Consider the following 16,516-nt stretch of genomic DNA (forward strand, 5'->3'; position numbering starts at 1 on the left):
CGATAGAGGCCTGTCTCTGAATCTGAAGGCGGGCTGCGTCTGATTTTTTCCCCCTGTCGCTGGGAAAATATATTGTTCCTGAATTTTTTGTAGCGCGAAAAAGAAGAACACGTTTCGAAGAAGAGAGGGAAACAGGTCACCTTGAAGGTTTTGGGAACTTTGTGACTCGGACGAGTGTACGGTTTTATATGCACTGACATGACAAGATTGATGTAAACGCTCTTACAAAAACCCAAGATGGCCAGCTTTGCCCTCACTCGGTCCTTTCATTCCGCGTGTGCAAGGCCGGGTCTGGGAAGAATGGCCGCCTTCGGTCTCTTCAGCGCCTCTTTTCTGTTTTTGGCCTTGGCCAATCAGGCATATGGTAAGTTCTAAGGACCTTTTTCAGACTACGGTTTCCCACACGACGTTATTACAGTTTTGAGTGAGGTAATGGAAATATCGTCATTACAAACGTGGAAAGCAAAACAGCGTGTATCCTACCAAAAAAGCTTTGGCACATAAAAATAAAACAAGTTAATCGTTGCGGTTAGGATTACTTTTTTCTAATCAACTAGACTGAAGTTGTAAGGAGTGCGTTGGGAACGTTTACATGTTTATGAAGATTAAAAGACGCCAAACACAAAGCTCGGAAACTTATAATTGAACGCTGTTGCAATTCAATTATAATTATAATTCAATTGCAAGTACCCTAGCGTATCCAAACAAGTTATCTTGTAACCTGTAAAATGTTCAAAACAGCAAATGTGTGTGCACCATCAAAGCTATCTCCCCACAATTACTTGGAAAACCTAATTCGACGGCTCATGTTCAAAAATTCCCGAAGCGCAAAATGACACTGAAAAACATTTTAAACGCTCCACCTTACCCGCACCCTACACGCTTCGCCCGCAGGATGGAACGTTTAACATATTGTGGCTCTACATAGGTGCTTTTCATAGATTTTGTCTGGTCCCTTGAACAGAAACGCCAATTTACATAGACGACGTTTCGTTAACAAATCGTGCTTTGTGTGCAAATTTATGAGCGTAGGAGCTTTTTCTGGGGCAACCGAAATGTGAATGACATTGGTCCCGTCCTCATGTCGTGGCGCTCTCCATTGGTGTATTTTTGGAAAAGAAACTCCACTGTTCGCTGGTTTGGGGACCTTGTGAAAACAAAGTGCCGAAAGGGCGCAGCTGAAAGCCGTGTGCTCTCTCGTGTAACCCTGTAAGGACACAGGTCAGAACAGTCGCCGGTTAAGGAAAATAGGTTGAATTGTCGGTGGCTTCCCAACTGCGAATATAGTAGTGATGCGTACGTTGCAGGAGCAACATTAAAAGCCGCAGTCATGACTGTTGTAACGTATTATAAAACTTACCATACGCTCTGGAGTGTTCCAGAAGCAGGCAAAATGCCATTACTGTTACGGCGTTAGTAAAGCGTTTGTTCGGTAAATAAAAAAGGCGTAGCTTTTATTATTGAACACAGACATTCTTGAAGAATTTGACATAGGGAGCATTGGGGTTCTGAAAATTTAATCAATTACACTCCTCTTATCCCGTACGGGCTCAGCTTGAGGTGACTCAAGGCTAATTAGGAGCCTTAAACATGTTCAATAGTTACGTTACAGCTTCCATACCTGCTTTACATTTCATGTATTGAGCCAAAGCAATGCGCCTAATTTAAAGACGATTATCCGTGAAGATTCATTCCATTGATCTTCTTGATGGTCAAGTGATGGATCACAGCGTCAAAAATTATAATGTAGACTGTTCATGCGAGATCTCCATAAAATTGATATCCGCATTAAAACTGCTATACGAGTTTTCGTCAGAGATTATTTCGGAATTCTTATATTTTCGTCTTTCGATTGACTGCAAACGCTAAACACAATTGAAACATTTTCAGCCTGAACCGCTTCTTACAATTTTATTGGAGGATCTGCGGCCATCTTTTGAATATTTGTGAAATATACAGTTACTTGGAAAACAATACCACATACCTGTTGTTTTCCGAAACCATGGCAAGGTTCCATGACAAAGTTTTATCCACCCGTAAGCTGCTGCGTAGGGTTGGATGGCCGTTTTCCAAGCTGCGGAAGTGCGGCGTTTCTCTTCCGGACACCTGTTTTTCGCTATACATGTGGCGAGAAAAAAACTTCGAACATTGATTGATTGATTGATTGATTGATTGATTGATTGATTGATTGATTGATTGATTGATTGATTGATTGATTGATTGATTGATTGATTGATTGGTTGATTGATTGAACTTTTGCAACTCAATCGAATATCTTTTGGCAACATACGGGCCTTCGTTTGCTTAAAAATCGTCTATTAAAGTTGGTGCTTTCCTGCGGTTTCCCTCCTTTCTTACATAAACCAATACGTCACAACGTGCGCAGATTTATCTCCATAGTGACAGCACCAAGCAGAACGCTACGACATTGCCTTCGTTGGCGGCAGCTAAGAGATCGTGTAAAGAAAACTGGTCAGCGCAGAAGATCGTGGTGAACTAATTGGATTTCTTGAACATATTCTTACTTTTGTCACCGACTCTCTAATACGCATGCGCTGGCACTAGGAGGAAAAAATTCAAAATCGTTCAAGGGCAGCTATGGTTCGACGGCACATATTCGCCACGGCGAAACGTTGGGCCGAAATTTAGGGTAAAGCAGGGCCTTTGTGCTGTGCGAGTGCCCAAATATTGAGATATTCAGATAGCCTTGTTTGGTACCTTCATATACCAGTGTCCCAATAACGTTGTCACATAAGCGCTTAGGGGCTCTCCAACTACCGCTTCATTAAAGCCATTTTGCCAGAAATCGTAGTGCGAAAATGTGTATGGGTCTCGAGGGTTGTTCTTCTGTCTTTAGCACTTTCTTCGCATTTTCCACGCATTTTCTGGGCATTTTCTACTAGTTAAACAACTTCTATACAATATGAGTAATAATATCCTCTTTGCGGCGCTGTAACCAGCTGCCTATCCACCCCGAATTGGTGTTAGATGCCGTACCCATTTCATGAACAAAAGTGCTCTTAAACATGGCGAAACATATTTTATGGGCCATTTTTCTAAGCTTGTTTAATAGATGTAGAGTTATGGCTACTGGCACAGAATATTTTAAACATTGCTTTCCCCGTTTTGGAGAAACATGAATTCTTCAGTTTTGGTTAAAGGTGAATGCATAACTTGGACACATTCCTGTTCTCAAAATATATGAAGCACCCACAAAACTATATAAATTTGCTTAGGGCTTTTCTTTTTTTTATTCCAGGATACAGTGATGGGGACGGATTCTCCAGCGGTGGCGGCAGTGGTGACTGGTTCAATGACGGATTTTTTAGTCGTGGCTCGAGAGGAGGCCGCGGAGACCGTTTCTGGGACGACTGGTTAGGTGGGTGGGGTTCAGGCCCGTGGGGAGGTTCGTCCAGCGGAAGCCGAAGTTATGGCAGAGGTGGTTCTTACTACGGACCATGGGGCGCTGGTGGAACCAGCAGTAGCGGGTCATGGAGCGGCGCTTTGGGTCGGGGAAGTGGCGGCATCAGTTATGGAGGAAGCCTCGGTGGAGGAAACGGACTTGGCTTCGGCGGCATTGGCGGCACCGGGAGTGGCGCCAGCAGTTTCAGTGGGAGCCGTGCTCTGGGAGGTGAGTCTTGCGGCGGAGGCTGCGCAGGCGGATAATTCTTTCTTTTTGCTGATAACTTTTGCTGGTAAAAAAAGCTTCATTAACTGACCTAAAAGCAAACTCAACGCAAAAATGTTTACGATACCTACTTTCTTTGAACGTTTGTGAGCGATGACTGCTAGATTTCTACGCCTGGAGCCTTGAACCGTCTACGGACAAATTGTTACTGCCTAGCAGGCTGTAATGTTTAGTTGAGAATGTCCTAGTTGTATACTATTGGACCTTTGATACATCTAAACTACGATGATTTTGCCGCACTGAATTTGTGATCACGCCATTCGTGTGCGCCCAGATGTTAGACGCTGAAAAATCTTACAGATATAAAATCTGCCTCTTCAAAGCGAGGTGCAATAACTTCTGATTTGTAGCTTCTTTTTGTGTTGTATAAACCTGGATTTTATTTTCTGGGTGCGGGTTAGCACTGGCGGCTCTTTTAGGGACTCACAATAAAACAGCGCGTGTTATTTAAAAAGAAAAGCAGAGCAAATGCAGTATTTGTTCCGGAGTTGCCATACCACGCCTGGCAACCAGTTGTTACATACGGGAAGGCGTCCCCAAACCGGGCTCCCTCGCCTTCATCCAGCTGTGGTCGTCGCTCTTACCGCGGCGACACTTAACCAACGCCGTGAGGCGAAAGAGAGTAAACGCGCTAGTGTTTCGTCCAGCTCTGCTACCTTGAAGTATTACGCATTAGTGGGAGCTTCCTTCGTTTTTTACACACCGGGGGACACCGAAAATCGTAAGCCAGCGCGAGCATGGTAGCGGCGCGCAGAGTCGTAACCCATTCAAACAAGACTGTTGAACTGTTGTCAGACTTCGTTAAGAGTAGTAAAACAAGATACTTGGGCTTGGTATCACGAATCCCGTGCTTGTTGTGGACCATTAAACCACCTAAAAAAAGCGCGAAGTACTGTTCCCAATGGTGCAAGCGGCTCTGACGTTCAGCTGCAAAAACTTGCGGAACACGTCTGAAAATGTCTGATTTCAGCAATGTACCTTGCATCTACGAAGTCTAGCCGAGTACTAAAGAAGAAAAATAATTTCAGATGGGACGAGACAGAAATAGTTTAGCATCGAAAGGAATAGCACACAAAAGAAATCTCTATGAAAAGAAATAAGGGGTAGTTCAGGCTACCCGTTCTCACTGCCCTCACTGTTTTCATGAAACACAATCGCCATTAGCATGAAACCATTAGCATGAAATGAAACACAATCGCCATTAGAAGGCAGGAATTTGTTGAAATGATCTTTAGATGTCGAACTTTCCAGAAACACCGTAATTAACAATTCCCCGTGAGGTGGTCTATCTCAGCCCGAGGTAAGATTTGGAAAAGCTTTTTTCTTATTTTAGTTTCCTAAGGGTCCGTGATGGGCATTACATATTGGAGTGGTGAATAAATATAAATACAACACTATATTACAGTTGATCGAGGATATACACACAGAAAACATATATCATTCATATCTCTTCTTCGTGTTTTTTTTTGTTTAACGGGACATTTATGAACACCAATAAATTAATACTCCAACAGTGGTACGTACGAAGTGCTAACAAAACCCACGCGTAACATCATAATCGTTCGTGGGCACACTGCAAAGCAAAAACTAAATATTTGCTATTAGGATATGTAGTCTTAGGGGGGTGACGCTAGATCAAAACTTTAGAATACAAAGCGGCAGTTTGTCTCAAACTGCGTCGTGTATTTACGCTGACGCGAAACTTTCTTGAACGGGGTAGTTTCTTTTTTTTACTCCAATGAAATGTTTCCATGGTGAGCGCCCTCCTCCTTCTCTGTGAATCAGTGGCTAAAAGACCAAAAACGCGCATTCAAGTCCACCGGCTATGGTGTCTTTTACGCATGACGAACACGAAAACGTCCCGGTTTCGAGATTTGGCCGTACGATGGAGATACTGAGGTTGTTTAATTTACTCCGTAGCCCTCGAAGGAGTAAAATTAAAAAGTACGCAGATTTTCTCCAATAATTAGTTCAATCTTTACAGAGAATGCTTAGATTACGTACCTGGGTTAACCTGAGGTAAGCAGAGGTAGCACTGTTGAAGAAATTCCGAATATGATGCGCAGTTTGAGATTCGCACTCCAAATTTTGCCCTCTCAAGAATTACCGTTCTAGCCAATACAGGGCATTTTGCACCCGGAATGACCAATGTTAGCCAGAACACAGTTTCTTCACGCAAGTCTTAACGTTAAGCCCTATTCGAACTGACTTCGCCTCTACTGTCAACATGAAAAAGAATCAAAAGATGCTTACAAATGTTTCAACCATGTAACCTTTATAGGCAGAAATGCGTTGGATATGAAATGTAATAGTCAGCGCCTAAGAGAGCTTAAACACTCACGTAACAGCGCCAGCAGTACACAACCTCATTCAAATCCAAATGCTACCAAACTACAAAAAACAATAGAAATGCATTTTTGCGAATGCAATTATGGGGAAGAGAGAGAGAGAGAGAACCACTTTATTGAGCCAAAGACATTGCGGCGACTACGTGCCGGAGGGGGTGGTCCCTCTTCACGGGACCCATATGCTTCCGCAGCCGCCTGGCCTCTGGAGATCAGGACGAGCTCTTCTTCGGAGGCGGGGATGGTTAGCAAGGTCTCCCATTGCTCATTAAGGGAAGGCGTGGGAAGGCTGGTGGGGGGTTGGGTAAGGGGTGGGGGGATGGTCTCGATAAAACCGCACTCTCCAATGACGTGCCGAGTGTGCCCGACTGCCCACCGAAGCGGCACTCTTTCTTGTATCTCTCGATTAACGTTCTGCTTTGGAGATAGGGGGCGATAAAACTTCGTAGGGTGAATGCCAGCCATTCACGATTTTGCTCCCTCTTCTTATACGAGAAAAGATACCTCTGATCCGTCATCATCTTATTTTTTGAACAGTTGCACACGCTAGATATCGGGAGCCACAGAAGCCATGAAAACACCCGGGCACTCTCTATAATGTAGCAATTACAAAAGCGTGGGTATTCAGCGCCGAACATGTTTTCTCATTCGTTTTATCATGGTTTTCCTTTTGAACTTTTGTGATCTGTCAGGAGCTGTTATCTGTTACTATTACTCGGCACATATCGACGCATGCATTAGCAAGAAGGGCGGACAATTAGCATGAACCTGCATTTCGCTATTTGCTACGCCTGTAACTAACTTGCTCGAATACTCATGTGGGCATAAGTGCATGTGTAAACACTCTTTAGGCCGAAGACCTCAACGAACGTATTATGCCCACCGTGAGCTAGCCACAGTCAACGAGCTGTGGTGGTGCTGGGTATACCTGTTATGCATTCCGGAGCCCACTCTATTAGTTACCTCACCGATATTTAACAAATTTTTATATCACAAGAATGATTTCGCAGCAAGTACTTCTCTAAAAGAAGCTTGGGTTAACCCAGAGACATGTACACCTGTTTTCCATACTTTGAGCCTATAGCTACTTTTGTGTGTTATCTATAGGCTATTTATGTGCCATCCGTTGGCGATTTCGCGGAACATTTTTTAATCAAGACGCCCAATTTCTGAGCCGCGGAGTTAAACAGTGGTTAAATATTAAGACATTACCGCTCATAACCAGCGCATATATGACCCTTTCAGGCACATACGGTTTAGGAGGCAACGGAGGTTACGGAGCCAATGGAGCCTTCAGCGGTTCACGTGGCTATGGCGCTGGTACAGGGTATGGTGGTTCGTCAGCTGGATCCTCTTCCTTCGCAGGGACACTTGGAGGTGGTTTGGGAGGTTCGTAAAATTGCCACCAAACTGTTTTCACTCTTACATAGGACAATATTTTCTGGGCGCTGGTGATTGTGGAAGTGCCTCACGCATTTTTTGTGATATTACGCATTTTTTGTGAACCTTTATTAATCGTTGGCTGCGGGACCCTAATGAAACGGTTTGATTTAGTAGCTGCTAAATTTTTCTTTTGAAAATTTCCTTTTTCCAGCCTTATAATTTTTCTGAGGTGCCATTTATTACCAATCTTGCAAAGCATGCGCAATGAAGAGACAGTTCTCTTTGTATTCTTTTTGGCGGCTCTGGATAAGTGGATCTTTTGGGCTCGATTTGCTGGTTTAAAAAGAAACTATGCTGTGTTAAGAAATTTGTTTGATTCATTCTGTTATGAAATTCGACCAAAACGTGGGCCCTGACGAAATACTGTAAAATCATTTATTCATGTAAAATATAGCAGAAGCCCACTTTGTATCTTCTTCATTGGTGCATGAAACGCCGAGCGGTTTAGGGTGTTATAAATTTGGCAAACGCATAATAGGTTCGCCAATATTGAATTTAACAACGGCGAAAAATGTGAAATTATAACACAATTTCTACCACTGAATAGTTCTTTACTGAAAATGGAAACCAAGCTGTTTACACCACCAATTAATAAATAAATTATCGAATAGGTTCTTAGATATTAGATTTAAACCCTTTGATTGTAATATCAAATCGGCTCGACTGAGACCAGCGTTTTTGCTGCGACCAGTGGTGTACATAATAAACCAATGCACTACTGTTTTCAAAAGAACGAGATGTATTTTGGGTTCAACAACAGGCTTACCGAAATTAGCCCTCAAATTACAGATATTGTCCATATAGTGCACGTGTAACCACTTCTCTTACGCAAACGCACAGGAATGCATGGTGTGAGGTGGAAAGCCAATATATTTTGTGACAAACCCTACATCCAAAGGCCTGATTAAAATACCCTGTGGAAATTTCGGGTGTGAATACTACAGAAATTGCAACAAATGCCTCTTTTTTTATTTGGCAGCATAAGTGGCTTCTTCACACAACTTTCCTCCTGCGGGAAAGGTAATCTAACGCTGAAATAGCCATTCCAAGCCTAAACATGATGTCCTGGCCATTCCAAACGCTGCTTCACGTGACAAAACAGAAAAAGGCTATATTTTTTATAAATCTTCGATTATCATTTTCACACGCTTGCTGGTTTCCCCACTCCTTTATATGGAGAAAAGCTAGCACTGAGACTATCTTTAATGCTTTCGACAGCTGTTTCTGCTGGATCACTGATAACGCAATAACTATGAGAACACTCAATGACTCCCTATAACAGTTATGGCGAAAGCATTAGCGTCCAGTTACGGAATGCGTCTTATTACTGTCACTATCAGCGATTTTGTATTTCGCACCTTTTTTCTTGTCATAGTTACTAGATGCCGCACATACCCAGGATCGCATCGACGGGTTAACACGACGACTAGCGGTAACGTACTTTGTTCCAGGCTTAATTGGTATTTCTGTGACTAGCACGTCTGAAAGTACTTAGATATTCTTCAATCCAATTCTGGAACACAAGTTTTAAACTCAAAATCTACAACAAATTCATCAAGTCCGCCGTTATCAGCCAGAGTGGGGCGTTGTTGTGGTTTCGTGGTGCGTGTTCGTCTCGCATCCTGAATTACATTCAAAATGGAGCATTACCTGATTTTCTTTTTGAATAAATTATTTTTCTCTCTTACGGCAGCTGTACCCTAAAATTTCTAGTCAAAGTGAGCAACCCTTCGCGTACGTTTTTCTTTGAGTCATCGCTGTTTCATTTGCGATCTTGAGCACAACGTCTGATTCTAGCCGTACCAAGTTAAATAAAGCTATCGCACGAAGCACAGCAGCTTACTAAATCATTGCATTTATACGGTTTTCAGGCCTATACGGTTCAGGAAACCGCGGTGGTTATGGCGCTGAAGGAAGCTACGGCGTTGGCGGTGCAGGCCGCCTCGGAGGTGGTGCAGGCGCCGGTGTTGGAGCTGGATTGAACGGCGGGCTATCGACAGGAGGCGCACTTGGAGTCGGGACAACAGGTTGTCTACGAAAATTTGCAATATGATTGTGTGCAGTAAATTCTCAAATTGATTGATTGATTGATTGATTGATTGATTGTAGGGTTTAACGCGCCGACGCAACGCAGGCGATGAGGCGCGCCGTAGTGGAGGGCTCCGGATTAATTTTGACCACCTGGGGATCTTTAACGTGCGCCGAAATCTCGTACACACGGGCGTTTTTGCTTTTCGCCTCCATCAGAAAAGCGACCGCCGCGGCCGGGAATTGAACCCGCGACCTCGTGCTCAGCAGCGCAACGCCTTAGCCAGTGAGCCACCGCGGCGGGTAATTCTCAAATTCCTACGGTTCTCTTCGAATGTATGTTCAAGGATTGACGAGGTGTTCCATGATGCGAGGGCTTACAGTAAACAGTGTCTCAGCTACTTAGTTAAAACGTGCCGGACAAAATATTGCGCCAAACTACCTATTTGCGCAACTGACCCGGCTTGCACGCGAAGTCGCCCCTATGGATGGGGTGGATGAAAAATTGCAACGACGTTTTTTTTGTTAGCGGTACCTAGACAACGAAATGTGGCGTTTCGATTTCTGCGTGCTGCAAGGCAATACGCACTTTTTTGTAATAACGCATATTTTGCTGCTTCGGTGCCTATTTGCTTTAACGGAGTGTCTCCGACTTCTTCAGATTTCCAATTTCCAGTTAGAAGTTTTCATCATCTAACCATGAGAACTGATCTGGTATGCTGAATACCAGCAATTTCTATAAACAAACTCACTAGAAACAAAACTTGTGACGTTGGAGCTCATAATATTATTAATAATAAAGGGTTAACTTTCAATTAGCCATATTTCGTTCAAGCTTCAAGGGAAATATAAAAAAAGAACTTTTAAATTGATACCTTTGCTTAAACACGCAGGGAGAATGCGCGCGTTCAAACAGACCGCAACACACTTGTCTATAACAATGGAGTGGTGTGACGCGGGCTGCACAGCCGAGGCCTATCGGTGGCACCCATGCGACACCGATTTCGAGACAGCTTGAATCTGACGTGCACGGCCATCCTGACATGCTCAACTTGTCTTTGTCGCCCAAGCCCAGCATTTATGTTCACGCGCCGCCGAAACCTGATGGCGCCCTCTCCCAGCGCTACGCTTGTCTAGAAGGCATAACTGAATGGCGCATAAAACACACAGCCGCCGTTTGATAACGAATACAGCTAAACGACTCCGGGCTATTCGTAGCATGGCTCCAGCAGCAGCAGAAAAATGTCGTTTCAAATCGCGCGCCATCAACCGCAAAGGGTTCGCACAACATCCGACAGATGGCGACGAGTGTACTGGCCAGTAGGAAGACGCAGTGAAACATACCCCTCGCGAGGGGCACGATCAAACGCAGAGCATTTCCGGGGGCGCACGACGTTAAGTAGTTTGCGTTACGTTAATGTTGTTGCACTTGTGGCAACTGCTGACGAGAGAGCGCTCGTCAGCAGTAATTTGAATGAGTCAACGATATAAGGCGCGTTCGTAGCGTCCCATTTTGTGTCGGCTATGTGGCGCAGTGGGTAGAGTACCATGTACATTGCGATCCGCCCGCATGGTCGAGGGATCGAAACCTGGCGCCGGATAGTATTTTCTTTTATATAGTGTAGGGGGAGGGGTGCGCACATCGATGGTGCAGACTACGACAGGACCACGCGGATGACATCGTGAGTTACTGAAATGCTCTGCATTTAAAAGTTAAGACGCCCTGGGAACCTCGTACGTTAGTCATACAAGCCTAAAACTTTACCAGAGCGTGCCGCTGGACCCATGCTACGGATATCCGGAGTCATTTCTCCTAGCTCTCTTCGTTATCAAGCAGTGGCCGTGTGTTTTCTGCGACATTCAGTTACGTCCCCGGGACGAGCGAAGCGCCGGGAGAGGGCGCAATCAGGTTTCGGCGGCGCGTGTCCCTAAATGCTGGGCAGGGTTTTTTGGCCGCCGCTGTTATAGAAGGTGCCTGGGCCGCCAGGGGCACTGTCGGCGACACCGCTCCTGAGGAACAAGCACAGCGGATGTGGGTCAATGGGCGCCGCTGCAGGGTTATCATCCCTCTCGTTCGTTTTCGCTCGGAAAAAACTGCCGCATCATCATTCTGTCAATCCTCAACGTCTCGCCGCGCGTAGCACGTTGTAACTTTGTGCGCCGTTGTTGCTAGTTTGTCGGCAGCGGCGACAGTTGGATTTCTTTAAGCGGCTTTTATCGTTCGTGTGGCCATGCTTTGAGGTCAATGAGCGCTTTGAAGAGATAGTGAGCGGATGGCTGAGCGCGATGACGTTGCGTATTTTATCTCATGCAGGGAAAACATTTGATGTAGCACAGCATTGTTTGCTTACCTCGATGAATTTGTTATATGATAAAATTTAATAATGTACTGTGATATAAAGCGAAAGTTTTTCTTAACATTCCGTCGACATTCACAGTCCTTGAGCAAAAACCGGCAGTGAACAGGCGTGGGATAAAAAGGCTCCAAGACGCCTGCACGGAATTAAATGCAGTTAGAGAGAACCAGAGCAAGATTGCGATTGAGAGACTGGCACTGCCAATTAAGGAGGATGAAAAAAAGAAATTCGGAGTAACATTAATGAATTAAAAAGAAAGTTAAATTTCAGGAACAATAGCGAAGACGCGGAAAATAACCGGCATCAATGTGAGTTAAAACATTTACATCAACTAAAGTGGATGTTGGACTGAATTAAGGGAACTCAAAGTGAATAAAGAGGAATCATGCTTAAATCACATATATCAAGGAGTACCACGACGAAACCAAGCGATTTAAGCACAAATACAATGCACATTACATTGTAACCAATCAAAGGGCCTAGAAGTATATAAACGAGTTAAATAAGTTATATAAAATGAGTAAACATTAACCGAACTGTATTCAGATGGACCGAAGTGAACTGTGAAGACAAAGCAAAGAGAGACGAATCAGCGCGAATCAAGAGGAGTCGAGGTTAAATAATTTTAATCAAATTCAATTAGGTGGGTCACCTAATGGATTAGCGTATATCGGAGAATTTGGCTGAATTAAAGGTATCAACAGGAACCAAAAAGTGAATTGAGATGGGTACAAGTGAGTGCATAAAAAGACAAGTAAAATAACAAGAATGAAGGTGAAATAGAAAGAAATAAGAGTCAATTGAATTGGGGGACAAGGTGGCCCAGGATAGCTGGAATGGACTTAACACGAAGCAATGTGAATACAAAAGGAGCCCGAGTTAATTAGGAAGAAGGACAGAGCAAGTCAAGGTGAAACAATGAGAATTGTAAGGAATCAAAGTGATTTGAAGGGCATGAATGTGTGCAATAGGATAGAAAAAAGTGAATTAACGCCAGCCCAGGGATTTAAAATGCACAAAATTTAAGCCAAACACAAGAAAAAAGTAGATAATCAATTCGCATTACGAGCACATGAAACATTTGATTGATTCAATGTGGATTAAAGTGGAAAACTCAACGAATTAAGATGTATCAAACTGAATTGCGATAGATCAAACTGAATCAACAGAAACGAAAAGCGTGTGAAGATGCATCCAAGTAAATTAGGACTGTGGACAGTGCCAGTTAGGGGTGATCTATGTGAATTAAGGTGAATCAAGAAGAAATTGAATTTCTCAGTTGCTAAGGCACTGCGCTGCTGAGCACGAGGTCGCGGGTTCCATTCCCGGCCGCGGCGGCCGCTTTTCTGATGGAGGCGAAAAGCAAAAATGCCCGTGTATACGAGATGTCGGCGCACGTTAAAGATCCCCAGGTGGTCGAAATTAATCCGGAACCCTCCACTACGGCGAGCCTCATCGCCTGCGTTGCGTCGGCGCGTTAAAACCCTGCAATCAATCAATCAATCAATCAATCAATCAAACCAATTGCATTTGATTCATTGGAGGAGCCCCGGGTACTTTCTTCTGACGCATGCTCTCTGGTGGTTCTCGCTCAAGGACTGTGAAGGTCGACGGTATGATAAGATATAAACTTTCGCTTATTCAACTTAACCATATAATAAAGTTAACAAGGTAGCAATGTTGTGTTGGAGCAGCTGTTTTCCATGTATGAGATAAAATGCACAATGTCATCGCGATCAACCATCCGCTCACTGTCTGTTCAGCGCACTCATTTACCTGAAATACAAGCCGCTACAAGCTGAAATACGAGCGATACAAGCCGCTTCAGGAAATCCAACTGTCGCCGCAGCCCAACGTTACTAGATAGGTCTAGTAACGTTGCCGCAGCCGACCAATAAGCAACAACGTCGCACATATTTACAGCCGGCTACACCGACTATACGTAGCAGGTTGACAGAATGATGACGAGGTGGTTTGTTCTGATTGAAGACGCACGAGAGGAGCGGTAACGCTGCAGCGGCACTCACTCACCAACATCCGCTCGGCTTGCCCCTCACGAGCTATGTAGCCAACAGCGTCCCTGGCGGCCCAGGCCTCTTCTGTAACAGCCGCGGCCAAAAACGCCGACCAAGACAATTTGATCATGTCAGGGTGGCCGCGCACTCGCAGATGCAAGCTGAGTCAAACCCGGGGCCGGATTCTCTAAAACGATAGGGCGTCGTTTTGAAACAACGGGGTAGCGCCATGCAAATGCATGTGTTGTGGGGTTGGGGCCGTCGCTTTGGGGTTCTCTACAGGTGGGTGCCACAGCAGAAAAGCAGTGGTGCAACAGCGCGAAGCGAGTCCCACTGCCCCCCCCCCCCGTCGTTTCACTTGTCGCTTCGCGCTGTTGCACCACTGCTTTTCTGCGGCTCACCCACCTGCAGAGAACCCCAAAGCGACGGCCCCAACCCCACAACACATGCATTTGCATGGCGCTACCCCGTCGTTTCAAAACGACGCCCGTTTTTTAGAGAATTCTGCCCCCGGTGTCACATGGGTGCCAGCGACAGGCGTCGGCTGTGCAGCCAGCGCCACACCACACCAGTGTTTGTGATTCGAAGAAATGGCATCAGAAAAAAAATGGCCCCAAAATCAAGAAAAGCTCTGAAAAAAGGCACCGAAAAGGAAGAAGGAGGCGCAGACACTAATACGCGATCGTTCTGACTGTTACGGTTACGTAACCGGGAAGATGACCAGGAAGGTACTGCCCTCATTCGACCTTGCCGTTAAAAAAGAGGCAGCAAGGCACACGAGGGAATTCCGAGGGCAAATCGGAAGTGGACACAAGTGAAGTGTGGGGAGGCCAGGCTGGAACGGGAGGAGAACGTTGGGTTGAGTTTAAGAGGAAGGTTCCAAGAGAGCGGTGTCTAGACGAGAGGCCTAGTGCTCGTCGGCTTTCCGGCACCTGAGCTCTAGGGACGTACCGGACGCCTTGCCTTCCGGTAGGCAACGTCCCTTCCACCAGTAAAATGCCCGTGGCAGGCGCACGTACATACGGCGTGCCCTGCTCCTGGACTCCCCGCTAGCTTCTGAGCGTCGTGCACCGCTAGCTGCCAGTTGCTTGACGTCCGCCGCCTGCTTTTGCTTGGCACTTAGTCGTGGCAGGGTGTCGAGTACTACCGTACTTGCAAGATCTACGACGGGTTGACCTAGGCGACGACCCGACAAGCGGGACGCAACTATCGGGGCCCCTAGCGTCCCCCACTGACCTGCATCATATCGCAGCACCAAACGCCGACTCCCTGACAACGCTGCCAAATCACGTGAAGTCTTTCTATGACCTATTCTCATTAGGCTCTTTCTGATATTGTATTTCGTGGTACATAAGAGGATTGGTCAGTTTTGTCGTTTTCATTTCTTCCCGGTTAGTCCGTTGTCTGCACACTGTGGTCTGCGTCATGCTGGGTTTGAGAATACCTGTTTATTCATAAACTTTACAAGCGTCCTTGTCTGTGTACTGGCACTGTGGTTACCCCGGTCACCAGTGAGCATACGTGAAAAGAAACAGCGGGGTTTTCCCTCACAGTGTTATAGACAAGTATGTTGTGGTCTTGTTAGTTTGTACGTTACTTTTTACGATGTTATTCTTGCGAGTACCAAATTGGATTAAACTCGTAAAGGTACGATGAATTACAGATGTCCGCGTGTTAGAATTGAAAAGAAAAAAAGCACGAGGAGGCACATCAGCACCTTTGTGATTTGCTACTTTATTGGCCCCAAATTCAACGAATACTGGCGCTGCCAGGTATAAGTGTTGCACAAGTATTTTTGCACTTTACAACTTCCCTAATCAACCCCCTACGTTACAAATGCAGGAAGGGTTGGTGGAGGAGTAGGAGGTATTGGTGGCACTGGTGGAAGCTCCAGAGGAAGTTCACGAGGTGGAAGCCACAGTTCCTCAGATGACTCTGATGATGAGGAAAGCACAAATGGGCGGCACTCTCCTAGTTCAACAGGAGGCAGGCGCGGTGGTGCTGGAGGACGTGCTGGTGGTTCCCTCTCAGATGATGATTCGGATTCTGTATCATCGCGAGGCTCTTCTGGCCGCGGATATGGAGGTTTGTAGCATAGTCACCTATCTCGAAGAAATACCAGAATAAATTCTGGAGCATTCTGAAAATTATTTTTGCAGCGGTGGCATTCAGAAAAAAGCACTGTAGAAGCACAAGGAATGAATTGCAGCAAAGGGGTTAGTTGGGCAATATGGTATGAGTTCATGGTATAGCAACAGCGCAAAATACAAGAGATACAAGAAAGGGTCCCAGACGAGCACTGTTTTTGTAGAAGAAAAGAATTGCAGCAGTGTGGATTGTTGGGCAATATGGTGCGGGTACATGACAATACAACAGCGCAAAAGACAAGCTAGAGAAGACAGGAACATAGGACGAGCACTGTTTTTTTGTACAAGGAAGGAATTGCAGTAATGTAGCTATTTGGGCAAGTTGGTACGAGTTCATGGTATAACAACAGCGCGAAAAACTAAATTCACAAGAAACAGCACAGCGCTGGTCCCGTGTCCCTTTCTTGGGTATCTTGTCTTCTACGCCCTAGTTATAGCATTATTTAAAGATAGTGCGCAAGGCCTCTGAAATTTTTCTTATGAGCGCGATGGC

At 45.2% G+C, this 16,516-nt stretch overlaps 1 protein-coding gene across 1 annotated transcript in view; it reads left to right on the forward strand.

Moving 5' to 3' along the window:
• The first annotated feature begins 212 nt into the window (after positions 1-212).
• Positions 213-16,516, forward strand: part of LOC144142968 (uncharacterized) — a 45,949-nt gene continuing 29,645 nt past the window's right edge. The window contains exons 1-5 of the mRNA XM_077674796.1: positions 213-364; positions 3,260-3,631; positions 7,279-7,422; positions 9,348-9,503; positions 15,719-15,961. Of these exons, the coding sequence (XP_077530922.1) occupies positions 238-364; positions 3,260-3,631; positions 7,279-7,422; positions 9,348-9,503; positions 15,719-15,961 (1,042 nt within the window). The 5' untranslated portion in view covers positions 213-237. The remainder of the gene's footprint in view (positions 365-3,259; positions 3,632-7,278; positions 7,423-9,347; positions 9,504-15,718; positions 15,962-16,516) is intronic.

Source organism: Haemaphysalis longicornis, unplaced genomic scaffold (genome assembly GCF_048455015.1).
Source record: "Haemaphysalis longicornis isolate Haplotype H1 unplaced genomic scaffold, Haemaphysalis longicornis Haplotype H1 scaffold_6, whole genome shotgun sequence".
Classification (NCBI taxonomy): Eukaryota; Metazoa; Arthropoda; class Arachnida; order Ixodida; family Ixodidae; genus Haemaphysalis; species Haemaphysalis longicornis.